The 21,769-nt window shown below is 40.1% G+C and overlaps 1 protein-coding gene across 1 annotated transcript in view; it reads left to right on the top strand.

The window, feature by feature from the left end:
* The first annotated feature begins 1,985 nt into the window (after positions 1-1,985).
* The window catches only part of TEKT5 (tektin 5), a 32,448-nt gene continuing 12,664 nt past the window's right edge, over positions 1,986-21,769 (top strand). Inside the window, exons 1-5 of the mRNA XM_075515072.1 lie at positions 1,986-2,923; positions 4,011-4,094; positions 7,131-7,201; positions 8,885-9,028; positions 12,239-12,461. Coding sequence (XP_075371187.1) covers positions 2,363-2,923; positions 4,011-4,094; positions 7,131-7,201; positions 8,885-9,028; positions 12,239-12,461 — 1,083 coding nt within the window. The 5' untranslated portion in view covers positions 1,986-2,362. The remainder of the gene's footprint in view (positions 2,924-4,010; positions 4,095-7,130; positions 7,202-8,884; positions 9,029-12,238; positions 12,462-21,769) is intronic.

The following is a 21,769-nucleotide window of genomic DNA, read 5'->3' on the forward strand; positions in this document are numbered from 1 at the left end:
GCTTGAGAGAAAGGCAGGTTGGGGCGGTGGTTTTGGAGGAACTGTGAGCGAACCAGCACGTTTCCTGCTCGCCAAGACTCCTTCTATTGCTTTGGTTGAGGGGGTTGTAAAAAGAGTATTTTTCTGACTTGAGCACAGTCAGGAGTCTCACGTATTCCCATTTCTAACTGATTAGTCCCAAAACTTGATTGTTTTAACACACAACTATTTAAGGCGGTCTCACCTTGGAAACACAACATATAGAAAAGAGTATCTGGTAATATTTGGAAAGGTACCAGCACATTCTGGTGTTAAATCTGTCTTTTTGAGAGAAAAATACTGCCAAGTTATCTTTTTATGAACACTCTCCACTTCAACAACCACAAACTTTTTAGAAAGAACAATCTGGGGGAAAAAAAAAACCCACAAAAATCTTCTGAACAACTGTCCACCCACAGAAAAACCCTAGAAAAAAAATCTTAAAATACATTTAGTTAAGGTATTTGAGGAGTTGGGCCTCTGTTTTTCGGTTATTAATAACTAGGCTATTGCCCATTTTCCATTTCAAGTATATTTACCTCAGGTAAATGCTCATCACCACTTGATACTTGTACAACTTCTGTACTTATTGCTCTGTAATTATCTTCTATGGGAAACTAATGAAAAAAATGTTATGTGGAAGTGGATCCAAATGTTTAAGCAAATTCGAATGTCTGGGGTGGGAGGAACTGGCCCGTAAGACATATCTGAGAAATTTATACTGTACCTTCCCTATGAAAACTTTGGCTCTGTTTTAGAGCACGGCTCAGTACAGCACGTCAGGTCTGTGCTTCCTTTCAAACATATGGATTAGATTCGCTGATGTCAGCAGGACTTTCCACATTTTCAACTGAGGTATGTGTTCAAATATTTTTATTTTGGGAGCAACAGATCCTGTTCTATTCCCGAACATTCCCCACAAAAAGCACCAAAAAGGAAAAGTAAATCTCTTCCTCAGCGACCCCCTTCCTCCGAGCCAGCAAGGGCTCTTCGTGCAGGGGTATCTGGGCAAAAAATAGGCTTTATATAGTGTCTGAGTCAGGCTGAACTCAGTGGTGGACTCTGCCAGCACTCTTGCAATCTCTCACGCTCAGGAATAACTTTACCCGCCTGGGCAGCTGCTGAGAATTAGTTCCATCGGTGATTGCAAGAGGAAAGTTTCTTATGTGCGTGAGCATTTGCAGTATCAGCTTATCCTGTTTATACACCCCAGGCTGGTGCCTGGCCACTGCGCGTGGCTCCACTGCCCGTACCTCACCTCCCTACAGTTAGCACTTACATTTGTATATATTTTAAACATTATGAGAAGATAAATTTAACATACAATGACCATTTATTTAAAATTACCTCTACTTTTTTCAGCTGGGGTGTAATGTCATGCTAGCTTTCTGAGACAAGATATGCTGTAATGTCACGCATATATATTCAATACATATTTTATTTCCCCAGGTGGAAAAAAAGGTTAACAAGCCGTTTCATAGTTATATATCTGGAGAAGAAGAAACAGTGGCGATTGTCTTGCCTTCAACATAGAAGAAATCTTCTATGTGTTGATTTAAGGACTCTTAGGATAGTGAAATACAGTGCCTAATTACAAATATTTATTTATGTTCAAAATTCTTGGCACAGAAGATGGGTCACAATGCAATTTTAGAGCACTGGATTTCAGAAACAGTTTTTTGCCAGAGAGGCCAGAAGGCTGAAAGGAAAAATTAGAAAAGTAAGTTGTCTGAGAAGTTACTCAACATTTTAAACTGGAGAAGAACCATCATCACAGGAACATCTCTCCCATCTTTTATACTTTTTATGGAAGCTGAATACAGTTGAGGGGAAGAGCAAAGCTCAAGATAGTTACAATTTTTTTTTTTAGACCAATTTTTTTTTTTAGATGGACCAAACCATCTACAGAGATCGCTAGACAATCGTTGGAGATGACTTCCGGAGTCTGTGTTTCGGTTCAGAAGCTCACTGAAGGTAAACCTACAGGCCCATCCAGAGCGACCCTTCGGCAAATCCCTCTGCGCTATAACCAAATAGCCTCACATCGCGTCTAGACCTCCGGGTCCCAACACGCACAGCGCTGCTCTGCGGGGAAAGCGCTGCTGCTTTGCGGGAAAAACGACGTGCCCTAGGAGAGGAGGTACTAACGGAGGCCCCCCGGAGCGCCGGAACCCGGGCGGGGTTCAGCCTGGTGGCGAGGTGGAACAGCCCTCGGAGCTCTGTGACACCTCCGCTGTGTCACAAGGCACCGCGCAGCCCCGGAAGGGTGGCAGAGGGCCCGGGGCTGCTCAGCGTGGCTGCGGATGCTGGACAGCCCGAGGGCGGCTCCTGAGCCCGGCGCAGGATGGAGTTTCTGGGGACCACGCAGCTAGCCAGTTACTGCGGCACAAAGAAGAGCTGCTTGTTCCCGGATCTAGCTCCCACCAGCACCACCAAGGACACCTATCAGTCCTACTACCTACCAGGCTACCGCTACCTCAGCTCTTGGAGGCCCAGTCTGCTTCACAAAGTGGTTTCGGCCCCTCCCAGATCTGACAAGCAATTTACTCCCCCTGGGCGGCCGCCCACTATTCTGCCTGCATCACGCTCTAGCCTGCATGCCCGCTACAGCACTCGTGACTGGCACCATGCGAACGTGGTTCAATTAAAAGGCTCCGAAACCTCCAGGTACCGTGCTGGTAGACTGAATGCCGATTCAATGAGACTGATGCAAGATAAGGACCAACTGACTTATCAGATGCAAGAAGACAGTAGAAGAAACCTGGGAGAGAGGATCTCTAACATTGATTTCTGGAGATCTGAGCTCATCTATGAGCTAGAGTGTCTGCTGAGAGAAACCCAAGCCTTGGAAACAGCAAAGAAGCGGCTTGAATGTGCTGCAGATGAAATGCAAGGACCACTGAAGGTAGGTTTGACATAGCTAGTTATTTCATGACTGTACTGCGGAATGGGTAAAGAAAATGGCTTTATCTCTGTTCAATATTAGTATGACTTTTACTGTTATCATCAAGACAGATCTTGGTGAAACATTACCTTCAGTAAGAAGGAAACGGGGATATTCTTATCTAGCTCCAAATTTTCTGCTATTGCTTGGTGAAAATATTTTCACTTAGGATGGCGTATCATTTGTGTTACATTTTGAAGTTCTCCAGAATCTTAAAGGCAAATTAATTGCAACAGAAAAAGCCACAGTAATATCAGAGTCAATGAATGATGCTAGTAAAAACTCAAAACATGCCAAAACTAGAGTCAAAGCTCTCTCATAAACATCTGGAGTATTGCTGATGGAAGCTATATCTATCAGAAATGTTTCTAGGCAAGTACAAATAGAAAACCAAAATTCAGTATTCAATAATGACTTTTTTAGTTGTCTGTATCTGTACTGATTCAGAGTGGCAGGCTGAGGATGCTTTCTATTCAGGGAACATTTTCTGCTGAAAGGTTTTGTGCCAGCTAATGCTGTTTCATATTAGTGTGGCTCTAAACAAGTGGATGAGGCATTAAGAGTAAAGTTAATCTGCTGAGGCAGGTTAACTGAATTCCCTATTCAATGACTGTAGTTATGCAGTTATTCTCTTGTATAGGTATGAAACTTCCAAACTTTGGCATTGGGTAAGGGCGGATGAGGGGAGCTGAGATAAAAGGATTTTGCTATGGATGAGTGTAGAACAACACAGATGTTTTAATCCACACAATTTACAACAAAGCGTGGGCATGCTGAGATGTAGGCCTTGCTGCACATCAATAAGCAGCTAATCAAATGGCGGCTATGGTGGCAGCTAATCCTTTAAAGTATTTATTAACAGGTAAGTAGGAATAAGCCACTAAGATGGATCAGTTGCGTGCAACGAAGCCACCTCCTATTCTGTTCCACCCTCAATAGATGGTCATTACTTGACATGTCGGCTCAGTGGCCCCTTCAGCAAGGTTCAAGGTCTCACTCCACAATGCAGTACTGAGCCTATTGCAAATGTTCCTTGGTTTGCTTGCAGATAGCGCTAGAATGCTTGTACCACCGTGAGAAGCGGAAGGGCATAGACTTAGTTCACGACGATGTGGAAAAGAACCTCATAAAGGTAAGATCAGACTTACTAGTTTATTTTTCAAACTGTGGAAATAACTAAAATCCAATTAAATATTTATGAGGGTAAAAACATTGCAATAATTTCTTCCTTTCATTCATTTGGAAGACTAAGGGAGGGGGAAAAGAGGAAGAAATTTGGTAAAACTGTATATATTGGGGATGGTTAATGTTCTATTCATCCTTCCTGGAGCAAAAGGAATAGGCTAGCATCCTTGTGAGGTCTTGTCCGGTTCTATCTGCCCTGGTCCTATAAAGCAAGGTAGAAACATTTCTCAAGAGTGTTTTCCCGGCCATGGTCTATAAAATCTCAGAAGTTCTTAGGGCTTACAATATAAAATGCTAGTTTACTGCCTTGCTATATATATAGTGTTACTGAACAAAGAAAATGAGATGGATAGTAGTGATTGCTAAATCTTTTAAATAAAAAAAAATAATCAAATAACATTTTGCTAACATATTTGAAAGAAGTTATATTGGATGTGTATGAGAATAAAAATACTAGGAAAGAACATTATGGGACAATGGTATTGCTTCAAGCACTTATCTGGATTAATAGATTACAGAAGGATGTGCAGACCAGCTGATTACCGAGATGCTTGTTCAGAGCCTACAGCCTACAACTTGGAATTTTAGGGTCTTAATGAAGAATCAAGGAGCTGATATATATTAGCTTAAGTATTTCAGCACTTAATTTAGCATGAGAATTCAGGGTAGGATAAAATCATAGAATCATGGAATGGTTTGGGTTGGAAGGGACCTTAAAGATCATCTAGTCCCAACCCCCCTGCCATGGCCAGGGACACCTTCCACTAGACCAGGTTGCTCAAAGCCCCATCCAACCTGGCCTTGAACACTTCCAGGGATGGGGCATCCACAGCTTCTCTGGGGAGCCTGTCCTGGTGCCTCACCACCCTCATAGTGAAGAATTTCTTCCTCATATCTAATCTAAATCTACCCTCTTTCACTTTAAAGCCATTACCCCTTGTCCTATCACTACATGCCCTTGTAAAAAGTCCTTCTCCAGCTTTCTTGTAGGCCCCCTTCCAGTATGGAGGCTGCAATGAGGTCTCCCCGGAGCCTTCTCTTCTCCAGGCTGAACAACCCCAACTCTCCCAGCCTGTCTTCATAGGAGAGGTGCTCCAGCCCTCTGATCATCTTTGTGGCCCTTCTCTGGACTCGCTCCAACAGGTCCATGTCCTTCTTATGTTGAGGGCCCCAGAGCTGAATGCAGTACTCCAGGTGGGGTCTCATGAGAGCAGAGTAGAGGGGGAGAATCACCTCCCTCAACTTGATGGTCATGCTTCTTTGGATGCAGCCCAGGATACGGTTGGCTTTCTGGGCTGCAAGCGTGCATTGCCGGGTCATGTTGAGCTTCTCATCAACCAACACTCCCAAGTCCTTCTCCTCAGGGCTGCTCTCAATCTATTCTCCGCCCAGCCTGTATTTGTGCTTGGGATTGCCCCGAGCCATGTGCAGGTTGTTGAACTTCATGAGGTTCACACAGGCCCATACTGCTAAATGTTCCACATGAACAGATTGTCCTGGTTTCGTCTGGGATAGAGTTAATTTTCTTCCTAGTAGCTGGTATAGTGCTGTGTTTTGGATTTAGGATGAGAATGATGTTGATAACACACTGGTGGTTTAGTTGTTGCTAAGTGGTGTTTACACTGGTCAAGGACTCTTCAGCTTCCCCTGCTCTGCCAGGCGCACAAGAAGCTGGGAGGGGGCACAGCCAGGAGAGCCGACCCCAACTGCCCAAAGGGCTATTCCATACCGTATGGCCTCATGCTCAGTATGGAAACTGGGGGGACTTGGTTGGGGGCCAGCGATAGCTGCTCGGGGACGGGCTGGGCATCAGTCAGTGGGTGGTGAGCGGTTGCATCACTTGTTTTTTTTCCCCTGGGTTTTGTTCCTCTCTCTCTCTCTCTCGTTTTTTTCCTTTTCATTATAATTTTTTTCCTTTTCTTTTTCCCAATTATTAAACTGTTCTTATCTCAACACTCGAGTTTTCTTTCTTTTGCTCTTCTGATTCTCTCCCCCATCCCACTGAGGGGGAGGGTGAATGAGTGGCTGTGTGGTGCTTGGTTACTGACGGAAGCTAAACCACGACACAGATGAAAAAAGTATTTTTCAAAATGAAACATAAAGGCTATTTGCCTGATCTCTCCAAGCACTGCTCTGACTATGGAGCAAGCTAGGTAGTGACAATAAAGGACAACAAAAGCTCATTTTGTAATAACAGGAAAGCCAGTTCTAAAGTTGCTGTCACTCTTACACATACTGTACAAGTACAGAGACAGAGCCTGTATTTTTAAATTCAGGGTGTCTTGACTTCCAAATAATTTAAAACACTTTATTCCCTGTTTCAAAACTGTACACACTTAGGTAAGAGGGTATGTTGGGCTAAAACTGAGTTTTTAAAAAGGAAAGAGGCTGGAACACCATAACATTGTTTGAGGGACCATAATTACTGTGTTTGCATAGTTGTCAATGTGATTGGTTTGAGTATTTTTTATTTATTTTAAGCTGAGTGGAACCTGGCTTTGAATTTCTTTGAGTAATATTTATAGTTTTGAAGAATAATACAATATACTTCCTTAGGGAGCCTTTTTCTTAAATCAGATGTATTTTTAACCTACTCCACTATTAGCAAAATATTTGTATTGCTCTAGAAAGATATAGAAGTAGTTAGAGAGGGTAGTTTAATGGATTAAGGTTCATGTTTCAAGTATCTTTATTATACTTAAGCCAAGCAAAATATGACTTTATGTTTATTAGAATGACTCCATCCAATAAAATCCACTTAACATGTTTGATATAATATAAAAAGCCATACAAAACCAAGTCAAAAGATACAACTTTGTAGCACTGAGGAAGAGAGGGACCAAAACACATCCTTTCTTGACCTGTATTGCATTTGAGATATGTGAGATGGTTGCAACATCTAGAATGCAGAATAAAAAGGGTAAATTCACTAAGACAAATGTAGTTTGATGAAAGCACTGACACTGTATATTTTCCGCTGTAGGAGGTTGATGTATTCAAGGACTGTCAAGAAATACTGACAAAACTTGCACAGAAAATCAGTCAACAGTTGGGGTAAGACTTTATACTGAATTCCTGTTTTAAAGATAGGAAAGCTGAATTCAGTGTTGGCTAGTATCGAATGACAGATTGAAAATAGCAAAAGCAAAATCAGAGACTTAGCCTGTTAGATGCTCATTGCCCTCCACTTCTAATTCTTACCAATGACAGAATATGTATGTTAAACTGCAGAATAGGAATGCTTACCACTTAAAGATGACTGTGACTCCATTTTTGAAGTAATGTTTAATCCGAAATCCTTCATTAGAATTAGGGACACCAAAATTATAGCTTAGTTGTGCCAATGTTGCTATGTGGCATATTGGAGTGAAGTTCAAAGGGAATTTTTTTTTTTTTTTTTTAATTACAAAACTAAATTAAAAATTATTATTGGCAAAAGAAACAGGTCTCTAAGCACATCATAAAGTATGAGATGAGTTATGGAATGGACTTAAATTATTTTTATGTATATTTATATATGCTTTGTTATGGAAGGCTTTGGAATTTATTTCTTTGAGAGTGCACAAATATCCTAGTAAATGCAAATTATATTTAAGTCTTATCATTTGATTAGGTAAAACTGTTCTGAATACAGTGTTCTGTTAACTACATAGAACTGATACAAATTTTAAGTCATGTTTATATGACGTGACATGATTCTCAAAAGAAACAGTTCGACTGCTCATAAGGAAGATAAAATTGTACAGTTCTTGATTAATACATTATAGGAGAAAAAGACATAAGTAGATTTTATAAATGATTGCTCTTATTAATGGCACTCAGGACTCACGAGTCAGGTTAGATGCATTTCTGCAGTTCATCCCACTACTGTAATGTATTTGGTATACGATCAGATAAAAGCCACGTTCGTACCCGGTGTCATGAACTCTGTCTAGCTCTTCAGGCTGGCATTTCTGGTTACCATTGACTCAGTTCTGTCACCACATCAGGCAGACCGATAGTAATGCCAATTGACAAGTACATCACGGAAACAGCAATATTTGCAAAAAAATGTCAATATGTCTACTGTCTCCTGATGCACTGGAAGGCAAGACTTTGATTCTTTCTTCATCTATATCACCCCCATTCTAGCCCAAGGTCTGCCAGGTCTTCCATCCTTTTGGAAAAGCCAAAGGAGATTAAATTACTCCAAAAATTCCTTGTGGGTAAGAAAGCAGAGGTGGAGCAACATATTTCCCTCCTCGTGATCAAGATGTGCAGAAATACTTAAACAGATTTTCCAGTGATGTACAATTTGAATTACGCTAAGTGAATCTGTCCCCCAAATCAGGAGAGATAAGAAACCACAACGCTGGTCTGCCCTTTTCTTTCTCACTTACAGCTTTGCTAACATGAAGGTTATTGCTGAAAAACCTCCTCCCTTTTACTCTGAGGCTTCATACCACACAACAACTACCTGTTGTTTTTGACCCTTGTGGTTGTCTGTCATTAAAATGACAACCATTATTAAATGCAGTGAGTTAAATGCAACTTTTTGAGGAATAATCGCTAGAGGCTAAAAGGGACGAATGGTACGGCAGCTCCCTCTAGCTAAATTACAGCACCAAGCATTTTCAAGGCACTGTAAATGCCAACTATAAAATGAAGCGTTGTAGGAAACTAATGAAAGCAATTTAGCTATTTAGCACAACAGCATTAAAGGTGGTTCAGATTAAGGTAATTCTTTCCCCTTCACAGCATCAACAGAGATGCACAGCATGCCCTGGAGCAGGATCTTTCTGACAAAAACTCAGCCCATTTTATTGATGAGAAGTGCTTTAACCTGAGGAACACATCAGACAGCATCAACTTTTATCATGGAGTGGAGAAAGCAGATGGGACGTGAGTATGAGCGGCTATTGTAGCCTTCTCTTTCCCTGCTCCCTGCTGTAAGTAAGAGCCTGATTACAGCACAAGTCCTAGCCTTATCTTTGAGAAGTGGTATAGAAAGAAGTGGCTTCTCTCTCTGTATGGCCCCGTCTTTCCTTGGTGTGAAACCCACCATCATCCTCAATTACTCCCTGCCTCCTAACAGCTGCCGTTGTTGGGGGCCAGGCAGAAGCTGGCGGTCTGCAGCACCGACGTGCAGTGAGCTGTGTTTTTCAGCAAGGATGATTGTTTACAACTGTGTTGCAGGTGACTCCTTGCTCTCAAACTCCTTTCTGCAGATGCCTCCCTTTGGTTTTGATTTATACTGTTCTGTGGCCTTCAGGTGTCAAAACCACATCCAATCAAATTAACATTCAGCTAAGGTGTGCAGTGAAGTGCAATGTGGTAAACAGCATGCAAGTGTACACCAAGGACTAGATATATTTTCTGTAAAAATAGCTTGGGTTATTTGGAAATTAGGCCATCAAGTTATAGAGAGATATGTATTAAACAGGATGATCAAAAAGATTTGGCACAGCTTTAGCATTACAGACTGAACTAAAATTACTGAACTAAAATGTCCCAATTGTATACAGTTTTAAAACTGTTTATTAGTAGCGGCCTCATCAAGACCTGCAGCCAATCCAAGAGCAATAGCAGAAGAAAAGCAGCTTGCAATAGAGGGCAGTGTTTTTGTGCTAATGACTTGTTAGTTCCCTTATCACTCTTTAACATAGCAATATTTGAATGGTGAATGTACTCCACAATATCAAATGATAATGACTCTGTCTTGTTGGAAGGAGAAAAAAAAAAATCACTATTATTTGTTTACTTGTGTTCTGCTTTTCATTAAAAGATCACCTCATTCGCTACTGAAATGAGGGCATATCCGAAGGAAACTTGGCAGGCATTCTGCTCTAGTAACACTACCTACTTTAGGATTATCAATGAATAAAATTATTCTTGTCAGCTCTGGTAAAAAGCAGATTCATGTGGATAAGTTTTACAGCCCTTTTCCTTTCTTACCAACAATTATCCAAAGAAATACCATTTTTCATTAACATTTTCCTGAAACCATTTGGCAGACAGACATACCTGCAGGACTCAGGAGCAGAGCAGGTGTTTTCTGCCTCAACAGAGCCAGCTGGATAAATTACAGTCTGAAAAAGTAATGTTAAAGAACAGATTAAGTACTAAGTATTTCAGATAGTCAAGATGGAAACCTACTTGGAAATTTAATTTTCTGATGAGAGTATGAATATAATCATCAGACCACAGAGGGGAAAAAAACCCCCAAACCAAACAACCTGCAGAAAGTACACTGAGATTGTCTGGATCAGTAGCTGTAAGTAATGTCTGCTCAGGTTTAGTACACCGATTTATGCACTTTACTATGGTATCATGTTGGTTACCTGAAGCTGCCTAAATAAATGTGTGGCACTAAGGAATTCCAAATCATTTAGGAAGACCAGTACTTCAGTTTGGAGCGAGAGGAATACCCTCTGAAAAACTGAAAAAAGGGCCCCTGCAAAAACAAGCACTGACAAAATTAACTTCTTCTTTTTGCATCCTTTAATATTTATTCTCAGTGTTCAATTAAAATCTAAAGTAAACATGAAACTCAATAATAGTGACCTGTCCCTGCAGAGTTTAATGTACAGGCATAATTCTTAGAAGGAAGTTTTGTGTGGAGAAGGAAGTCTACATGCAGGCAGAAGTTTGTCTCAGTGTTTCAGTTTGGCAAGTAAAATGTTCCTTTTCATAAAATACACTAAATATTTCTGGGTGAAGGGAGAAGTGACCTAGTAGGCTAAGCAGTGCATTAAAGAAGGTGGTGAATTTAACACCAAAGAGAGTAACTTATGCCGTACCAATTTTCAAGCTGGGGGCTCAGGCTGCAAGTTTAGAGCCCCACAGACTCCCAGTTTGGAAAGACCAGAGTCTGGGATTTATGTTCATAATTATGTTAATTATGATAATGAAGGCCATCTGTGAAGCTTGGACACAAAACCAAGTATCCCAAAGTTTGTTTACATACAGGACATTGCAGCAGGAACATTCATGGGTGGCATTTTTCAGTGCAGGAATCCTATATTCAGTCTCTCTCTGTATATTCACAGGCTTTTCCATAGCAGAATCATTTCTGCTTGTCTGATAGATATTACTAAATTTAACTGTAAGTTAAAGCAGAGGTGTTCATTTTAATACTTGGAGAAGTAAAAGTATGGAGATATTTATCCAAATGACACAGAAGGACAGTGTTGGGGCTGGGAGAAAATTCCAGTTCTCCTTACTCCCAGGTCAGTGCCTTATCCATTTTCCTGCTATCATTCCTTCTGATGATGAAGGCTACTAGGGTGTCAGAGTCACATGCTTTATTATATAGGTCATACGTATCTCATGAGGTGGGGCTGCTCTGGTAGCAGACCAGAGCTGTCTGAAGAGCTGTGTAACAATCCTTTCTCCTTTGGTTTCTTGTTCATTTTCCATAAACTAGGTTGGGCTCTCATGTTCTCTGGTGGTTGGTGACACACAACTCGTTTTCCCCAGGATAAATGTTTGGATTCACAAAAGTAGATGGTATTTGAATCTAATTTGATGGTGTGCAATGCACAGGAGATCATGCTAAATAATCTAATAATCCACTAAGGCCATAAGCACTCTGAACCTTGACGCACAGAAATGTGTCAGACTTCAGCTGAGATACAGCAGGTATGAACTCAGACCATCACCTAATCTGTTAAAGACAAGAAGAGGCTGTGTTGTGGACATTCATACCTGATCCTGAAAAACTATTTTTAAGCATCAATAAACAAAAAATATGCCAGAAAAGGTCATTCTTTATACAGCAAAACATAAACCTACCTACCTTGGAGTTGACACCAGGGCTACTAAGACCTCTAGTTAGCAGCTACAATATTCAAGCAAGCCATAGAAACTCTGTCAAAGCAACAGCTCTCCAAAACTTCACTCATTGTTGCCAAATTTTTGGTTTGTAGAGGAAAAAAGAAAAAAAAAGTGGGTATGAAACCCACAGAATCACTTGCTGTATGTGATTACACAGTTTGCACACTTCAATGGATGAATACTTAGTGTAACTCAATGTAATTATCACTGAAAGGAAAATAGCTCACCTAAGCTTTTATTTTTTTTATTTTCCCCTTATTTTAAATTTCTTACTAGTGTTTCAGTTCCTGTAACATGGGCTAAATTCAGTGAAGACAATATCAGGTGCTCTCAACATGCAAGGGCCAACTCTGTCAAGCTCCGAGAGGATGCAGAGGTTGGACTGGAGAGCACATCTGAGGAGATGTGGAATCATTTCATCAGTACCAACTTGGCCTTTAACAATCGTATTGCTGAAGTAGCTGATGCAAAGAACAAGCTCCAAGCACAACTGGCCAAGGTAAGATTCACTAAGAGCTGGCAGCTGCATATTATCTTAGCTGCACCTGAAAGGCATAGAAATCTTCTCCAGTGTTTACATCCTTCTTGAATAAGCACCTCCTCAAAAGATACACCTGTATTACCTGTCCTCAAATGGTGCATCTGAATCAGACCCGGCCTGAGAAGAGCTCACTTAAGGACAGGCAGGATGACAAGGTTTTACAAGGAACCATGCAACATCTGTCCATAATCACACACTGATGATTTTCTTTTGCAACTTACATATTTAAAGTGGGGAAAGATATCTTAGATGGTATGTTTTTCTATTTTACATTTATGGATGATATTCCCTGGCCCTTTCCCGATACAGAAATAGTATGTGAATTACTTTTTTTTTTTTTTAAACAGTGAACTAACTTTGGAAAGCGTGCAAATAAAAAGGCCCACAAACTCCAGCACATTTATCTGTTTTAGAGGCAGGAGAAGACTAAGTTTTTGCACTTTCATTTTGCAGCAGCAAGGGAAGAGCCCTAAATTAACTAAAATTTAATAGTATTTACGTACAGAATGTCATTAGTCTACTTTTGACACCTAAGTTCCAAGTTTTCCTCTCCCTTTTGATAAATACATTTCCACATCTTTCACCTGAGTTTTGGCCTGGTTGTGGTCAGAAACAGCCTGATATTTCGGAGTGGGCCAGACAGTGAACTTTTCAAACGTTTGTTCTGCCTTTGTCTTCATATTATACAAAGCAGAAATGGCACAGAAGGAGACAGACCTGTATTAATCTCTATCTGTACTGCCTTTTCAGTAAGTTTTCACTGAAATAAGTGATGCGTTAGAAGTGTATTAGTTGAATTTTCAAACATATATTCTGAAGTTAACAAGAGGTGCTGCCTTTGTACCGACAGATAAAATCTTGTTAGGCTAGCAAGGCTCACCGTGTTACTTTCATATGACTTGTCAGAGTTCAGTCAGGTCTTCCATTAAGACTCTTTCTCTTATAGAGGAGCCTCATGCTCGTTCATTTGTTTCAATGCACATTTGGAAACAATAGAGTTTTCCTGCCATTCTATTTGACTTAGGCAGTTTAAGATGTTTTCAGTTTATTTTTAGGGCCTCTTAGGAAAGTGCAAACTAACCAGCTAAATATGCGTGAAGTCACAGCACATAGATTAATGTTTTGGTTTTTTTCCCTGCTTATAAAGCATGAAAGATGTTGAATGTAGTTTTTTGTGTGTTTTAGATTGTATATGATCTAGCCAATTACAGCACTTTATCCCTGAATCCAGTGGCCATCCATCTAAGTTTCTCATGGATTTAAATCCATGAACATTTGCTTCACATTTTCCATTGACCTTTTCTAATGCTTTTAAGTGCCCCTTTTATAAAAGAACTTAAGCATAAGGTAGCACAGGGTGCACATACAGAATCACAAAGTGCATTGTGAGATATCAACATCTGAGCAGGGATACTATGACATAACTGCTGACAACTGGTATATAATGGAAAAACAAATATTTATGTCTCTATACTGTTACACCATTAAATAGCAATAATAAGCTATCTGGAGAAACTTGACTAATCATATTTGTATAAAGAATAATTAGTTTGTATGGTACACACAGATAAAAAAGTATCAAATAAGATTGCACTCTATGAACTAATGCTGCTGTTACTGCTGAGTTACGCGTTAGCACATATGTAGCAGAGATACTTTACTCATCACAAACTCCATAGTAGTGTACTTACATCAGAATAACAAAATGCTAGAGGAGAAGAAAACCACATATGCTGGTGAGGAGTAATTCGGGGTAGTCAGTGTTGTCAAAGGAAAGGAAAATACAATAGGTTTATTGAGCATAACCATTGCTGGTTAACATGTGCGTGAACTTATATGGTAGAAGTCCTGTTAATTCTCTTGCTCATGACCATACCTCAAAAGGACAAGAGGAAGGAGAAGGCAAGTGAGAACAGAAGTGAGGAGTGAATGCTCATTTAACAGTTATCTGTAGGTAAACATAACAGAGTACCCTTTCTTCTTTCTCCAGGCTTGCAGGATAGTCTGCAATAATTGGAGAAAAAAAATATTGCTAGGATATGCTTTAATAAGACAGCCAATGGCCGTCTCTTAAATTCTACCACACTTCTCTTCTTCCATGGGGATGTGATTATAGTCAAATGCAGCTACTACAGTTCCTGTTCCCTTCACATCTCATAGCAATTAGGGTGCCACAATTTTGGTTTTTGTGTTAAAAAAACCCCAAAAACCAGTCAATCTTTCAAAGGCTGTTTTTGCACTGACTTCTCAAGCACTGAATGCCACTCTCAGATACATCCTTCTCTCTTCAAATTATTTCCCTAGCTCCATAAAATGAGAGGAAAATGAGCATAGAAAAGATTTGCTATCTTGGAACCAGGAAAAGCTATTAATTTAATGAGGTCTGGAGCCCATTTTGTAATGAAAAATACTTTTCCGATTTGTGAAACAGCAAAATCTCTTCCAGACAAAAAAAACCCAACAAACCAACGACCTACAGGGAACTTCCTGCAACCATTTGTTTCTAAAATCAGTACCCTGACAAAAGAAAGAATCAAAAAATACATAAAAGAGTAAATAGCGTGAATATTGTCATGAACTAAAAATGATCCTATGTTGAAATGGCGCATTTTATTCTGTTTATATCACTTGCACATAAAAGATTGACTGGTTAAAATTACAAACCAAATGCCTAATGCCTCAGCTCATGGTCCACTGCATGCTCTTTAGAAACATAGAGCACCAGGTGGAACAGTTTGTCTTGCATTGTAGATTTCATCTATTGGCCCTGGAAAAAATTAGTTTTCCTTTGGAACTAAGCTTCTTCTAAAAACTCATCCAACTAGACTTAAACTCTGGAATCAGTGCACTGTACTAGTGTCTGTCATTGATACTGTGGTGGTGATTATGCTGCATGCTATGGTTAGCATTTGTCATATACGTACTTAAAACGTTTCTCCTGGCCTGAATTTTCTTCATATTTAGTTTATATTGCCTATATGTATAATGGCTTTGTGGCCACACGTTTACAGTCCTGACTTTCTGTGCAAAAATGTCATTGCTTCAAACTTAGGGAAACCCTTTAGGGAAACCCACTACCAAAAGGAATGTGGGCATTGCTCTGGTAATGATCTGTTGGAACATTCTTGCATTGCTGTAATCAAATGGTAAAGGGCCTTTCTCTTCCTGCCTTTCTTTCCCTTGCTTGATGACAGTATTATATCACACGTGAGATTGTGTGAGCAGAGTGCTATTCATTTATCATTTGAAAAACAATAAACAGGATTAAAAATACAGGAATGAAGAAGGTTTAGTTAGTTCTGAATTCACCCAGGCAAGGTAGGGAATTCCACGTGCAGTTTGCTATGCCAGTTACTTCTAAAGAGCTAGGATTTTTCCCTTAGTAGGCATTTGTGCACATTGCATCATAGACTTCCTTTCCTGGGTGCTGTTGTCTGCAGCAGCCCTTCACAGGACTGCTGTTCCGGAAAAGGTTGCTGGGTTGATACTCTAGTTCAACAGTAGTTGGTAACAGTTATGTTTTTGAAGGCTCTGTATGAACAATCTACAGCAGTTCTTTCAGCATTTCCTTCTCCTCCTAAGTACCACCAAATTTGTATTTCTCCTATAAACAAAATGTAAAGAAAAACAGTGATCCATTATTATTCTGTTTAGTTTTATTCTAGGATATTGTCTTCCTTGATGTCTAGACAAGCATATTCTATATACCAAAAGATACACAGAATGTATTTATGCGATGACACAGAATGTATTTATGTGATGAAGGGATCCTGGTTTTACTTCCATCAAGCATTATGCCAGGAGTTTTGCCAAGACCTTCTCCATCAATGACATAACGTCTCCATTTCAGGTTACAAACTGTACAAGTCTCAGAGTAATAACTGCACAGCAGTCCATCTGTTTTTATAAGCATTTTGTTTGCTTCTAATACTGCTGGTGAACTTGTACCTCAGTTTCTAACATGTTCCTGCACCATTTACCTTGAGTTACTGAAATACAATTGAATAATAGACTCTAAGAATTTTCCTGTTGTAACCGATTGAGGTTCTGTCATAAAATTTAACCTAGGTTCACACTACAGAGTGTTCACACGTCATATTTAGAAGCACATGAACAAAATACAGTCTTCAGAAAAAGACTTCAGCTAGTTTGCCTTAACTATACACATTTGCCAATCCAGGTAAGCCAAGAGATGCACCTAAGAACTTTTCCTGGTAGGCATTTAAGAAACAGGTTTTTTGCTCCTTAAATAACTTTCTCAAACTCCAACATTCAAGCTTCTTGGCATACAGCCTTTGCCTCTTTTTCATGTCTAAAACAGTCCAAACAAGACCAAGTGCCTTCAATTTAGTCATCAACCAACACACATGATGAAAACATTCATACACGATCGTTTTATAATATATATTCACCTGTCCCATTAAATTTTTTACTATAAACTTACAACAATTTGCATTTCATTAGAGGGATGGTTTAGCAACTTACAGATGTCTTGGGGCAGATCAGATGTGTTTTTACCCTTTATTCTACTTGGAGTTTGGTCTGAATCCCAATACTGAATAGGCTCCAAATTCAGATCAAGTAATGAAGTCAGCACAAGGGAAGGCTCCAAAGAGCTTCCCACTTGCTGTGGTTGTCAGTGATTCCCACTTGCTTTTCTGCATTCTCAGTCCAGCTGCTGTCTGCTCTCACTGTTACTTCATTGATGTATTCAGGAAATTGTCCAAGTTCTCTTCACTTCAGATTTTCATTGTCTGCTATTTGGCTTTTCCTCCCTGCCACTTCTTTAGGGGAAGCTGGCTGGTGAGGCTGACAAACCCCAAGTCTATCAGAAGTCTGGGAAGTGATTTGCATAGGGGAACAGTAAAAAAAAGGATTAAATTGCTTTTGTATAATTTTGAACAGGAAACTATCAAATGCAAAAAGGAAATGCTGTCCTTAAAAACCTGTTTTATATGTGTCCCTGTCCAGTTCACTGTAGAGCTTCTATGTAAAAGTATTCCCTGCCCACTTTACCTTGATTGTCTTCTAGAGGACTAAGACAATTTGCCATCTTTACAGTGGCAATCAAACTGAGTATGTGGGAGCAAGGGTGTGGTATGAAGCATTTCCTACTGCAGCTGCAAAGCCCAAAGTCATCACAGCTTCGAGAATGATTAAAGGACTGGAAAGAAAGCAATTGATAGAATAAGTTCCTCAACTTTCTCTTTAGCAGGCTGAAAAGGGTGATGTTAGTGTAGCACTAGATGACACTGCTTTATTTAGCTTATCGAAACAACAGTTGGGGTAGGGGCAGAGAACTTGCTAAATCCACAAGTATCTATACAGGAAAAAAAAAGAATCATAATAGAAGACTTGCTTGAGCAGACAAAAACAAAAGAAGAATCAGTGGCCAGACAAAAGCCAGACAAATCTAGATGGAAAACATAAGCACTTATTTTTCAGAGCAAAGGAATTCATCACTGCAACAGCTTACCACAGATAGATGGCTTCATTAGCACCAGGAACTCAAAATCAAGATCACTGTTCTCCCTGAAAGCTCTGCTCTCTTCACAGGCACTGGCTTACAAAGAGGAATTTCTACAGGAGAGACTAGTGACCTGCAGGCAGTGCAGACTTAGTGCATAACTAAGAGTTCTTTCTGACCCTAAGATTGAAAATGTCCCATTTCCATTTCTGTCCCAACTGCACAAGTCTATGATTAATTTACGTTACTTGATTCTGGGATTAATCTTGGTCATAACAATGCGAGGTTCATCCAGAATTTGGATAGCAGAACCCTGGAAATATGAGGTGCTGGAAGCAGAAGCCCAGAAGCCCTAGCTAGGTATTTGGCAAGGGTTAGACTACAAACGAAAGAAGGTATTACAGCTCCACTGTGTTTCATCATCACTGGGCTCACAGAGCATGTGGTCATTTGGGAATGCAAATATTCTGCAAGAGTCTAATCACAGCGTATGACTCTGGTCAGGCTCAGAGCTGCTCTATGACCAGATTTTTATGCTGGCGAACAGAAAATATAGTGTACGCAATTCAATATAGAAGAGTGGTATGTTGTCTTCAGCATGCCTCGAGAAACACTCAGTTTATGCCAAGAGACGTTACAGTAAATATATTTTACTTCTGGTGTAAAATTACACAAATCTTTAGGAAAAGAAGAAAACCTTTAATCATGGTGCCAGCCCCTCATTAATATATTTGCATCTCTTTTCCATAAAGTTAATATTGACATAGTTACCTTGGCTTCAGTCGCCTGGAAATAACCGACAGGGCAGGATGTTTACGTACATTAGCTCTGGGAATCAGTCAGACCAAACAGCAAGTGACATATTTACATAGTCCAGTATTTATACCATACCTAAGTAGCAGATTACCTCTGCCAGCTCCAACACCTGTACTGTGCTCAGAAGTGTTTCTATGCCCAGAGGCAGAGTGCCCAGCACCACCCTTCCTGCAAGCCTTGCTATTCCACTACCTGGGAGCACAGGGATCAGAAAGATGCTAGAAAAACAGGTACATGTTTAGTAAAACCGTGAAAAAATAACCACCCACTCCAATAAACAAGTAGCCATAATTCTGAGTATTTCCACTCAGTCACTTCAGTTCTGGTTTGGTGTGGTGGTGGTGGTTCGTTTGGGTTTTTGTCCGTTCCTCCCCCCACCAGGGTGTGAAAATATATGGTAGAATCAATATATGATGGAAATTAACTCACTTTCCTTTTTGTCTGGCATATTTTTACTCTATACCTGAAGACCTTACAGAATTTTGTTTTAGTAAGTTACTCCACCTCTTAAATAAGTTACCCTCTCAGAGTGTCCATCCTTCACACATTATTTTTATTAAATTTATTTATAAATTTAAGGAAAAAAAACTTTCTTGTCTTAGCAACTATTGAGTATGTTTATATGGTGGCTAGAAGGAAATACTGAATACATTTTATATTTACACAACTTTCTTCTAATTCAAGGGAAGAACCTACTTAATTTTATAACTACCATAAAATATAGAACAAAAGCCAGGAAAACCTCAGTGGCAATAAAACCAGAAACTGCCTGTCAGTCTCTGAAATAATTTTCAAACTTCTTATCTGAGAAATTCTGAAAGGAGCCTTCCTAATGCTGTTGAAAAGGACACAGCCTGCTCCTCTGAACAGGAACACAAAGAAATACTGAAATACGATGGGAGGTGCCCATGCAAGAATCACGCAGGAGAGGTGCAGCAGTGTTGTGAGCTGCAGGAAGGAGTATGTGTATAGCAGAGGGAGTACTTTCCCTGTGGCACTTGCCCCACAAAGGCTTTCATCTCAGACCCCAATGTATCCTCACATAACTGTTTTAATATATTTTTGTTGATCGCTTTTTTCCCTTCCTCTTTTTATGCCTTAAAATCTCAGTTATTTACAGTTTTTCATGCCTGTTCATGGTGGCTAGGTATACAGTTAATCTTATTTAATACTGAAACCTGTTTGAGAATAAAGTTTTCAGACTATTAACGAACAGTGACTCAGAAGCAGTTGGGAAGGTGTGTGCTGGTTGGTGTAGGCAGCTCAAACTTGCCTGGAAAAACCTGTTTGAAGGAGATAGTTATTTAAGCTAGGAATAAACTTTTGCCTACAAACCAAGAAAAATCACAGATGGAAGCTAAGGCACTCACTTGAAGGCAAAACCAGATCTCTCTCTCTTAAAATTGTTGCTTAATCTCATGAAATCGTAAGGACTTGCATAGACTACCTCAAAGTGCAAACTACGGGCAAGTGGAGAAACCACGTAGGAGAAGCCTGGCTTCTCAGCGTGCCATGCAGCAATGCTGCACTTCATGGACTAGCCTAGGGGGAATATGAAATGAGGAAGGCTACAGTTACCATAAGCAAGCGACAGCCATTGCACATCAGGATGTATTCAGGTTGTCATGAATCCAAGTGTCGTTATTTGCAAAATAACAGAAATCTCTTCTCACACTGAGGGACACAGAGCTGCTAAGTAAAGGCAGCCTGGGCTGAATGGATGTCAGACTTTGCTAGCATTGATATAGAACGTGATTTCTTTCTGCCACAACATTTACGTTTGAGAAACTGAGGTGGTGGCTACTATTACTGCTCCCTCCCCTACAACCCATCTGCATTGAGGCAATTCGTATAACCTTGGCAAAGGAAACGGGATTTAGTTCAAGGCAGCAGTGCTCATATATATTTATAAAACTGTTCCTTATTCTCAGAAAGGGCGGTCTTGCAGGAAACAGAGATGGACATATGTAGTAGCTTGTTTAGAAAAGAAGCATTTTCAGGCTTCAAAGGCTCACGAGACAAATGCATTGCATTGACTCTATAGTCAGAGCAAATTTAGCTTACCATGACTAGATTGAAATTTCATTAATAACTAGAAAGAATCTCATTCCTGACAAGAATCAATATGACAGAGCAGTTGCATGAGCCATAGCAGTTTCTCACTAGTACCATCACTTTCTAGAGACATCTCTTTAATATATACCCTTCTCTCAGATGAGATAACTTGAGACAAAACAGAGCATGCACAAGGCCCAAACTGCCTGTTTTATTGTTATTTTGACCAGGTTTAGCAAAAATATGTTAATAACATAGCACTTAATTTTGTTCTCCTAAATGATGATGCACTCTAAAATTGCTAGTCCTGCAGCATCTGAAAGCATGATACAGCGTACAATAGAGGACAAATACAACAGAACTCTAAGGCTTATTCTTGTTCTTTGATAGTTAAACATGTAGCAAGGAGATATACAAAGAGTTAAGCGTTTCCTTGTGTATAGCTGTTGCTTCCTGTTATTTTGGAAATATTTTAGAAAACCCAGGCCAAGTTAAATGATCCCATGTTTTTTCCCCCTTTAATAAAGTTGTTTTAAAATAAACATTTTCCCCAGCTGAAGTGCCTCTACGCCAATGCACGGAGCACGGGCAACAAGCAGGAGGAGTTGGAAGCCATTGTACATCAGGAAAACTATGATATGGTTGCCATCACGGAAACGTGGTGGGATGACTCGCATAACTGGAGTGCGGCGATGGATGGCTATAAACTCTTCAGGAGGGATAGGCGAGGCAGGAGAGGTGGTGGGGTAGCCCAGAGTGTCTGGATAGTTTAGAGCTTAATGATGGTGACGATAGGGTGGAGTGTCTACGGGTAAGAATCAGGGGGAAGGCCAACGAGGCAGATATTGTGGTGGGAGTCTGTTACAGACCACCCAACCAGGATGAGGAGACAGATGAACTATTCTATAAGCAGCTGGGAGAAGCCTCA

The sequence above is a fragment of the Mycteria americana genome, chromosome 12, assembly GCF_035582795.1.
Source record: "Mycteria americana isolate JAX WOST 10 ecotype Jacksonville Zoo and Gardens chromosome 12, USCA_MyAme_1.0, whole genome shotgun sequence".
NCBI classification, from domain to species: domain Eukaryota; kingdom Metazoa; phylum Chordata; class Aves; order Ciconiiformes; family Ciconiidae; genus Mycteria; species Mycteria americana.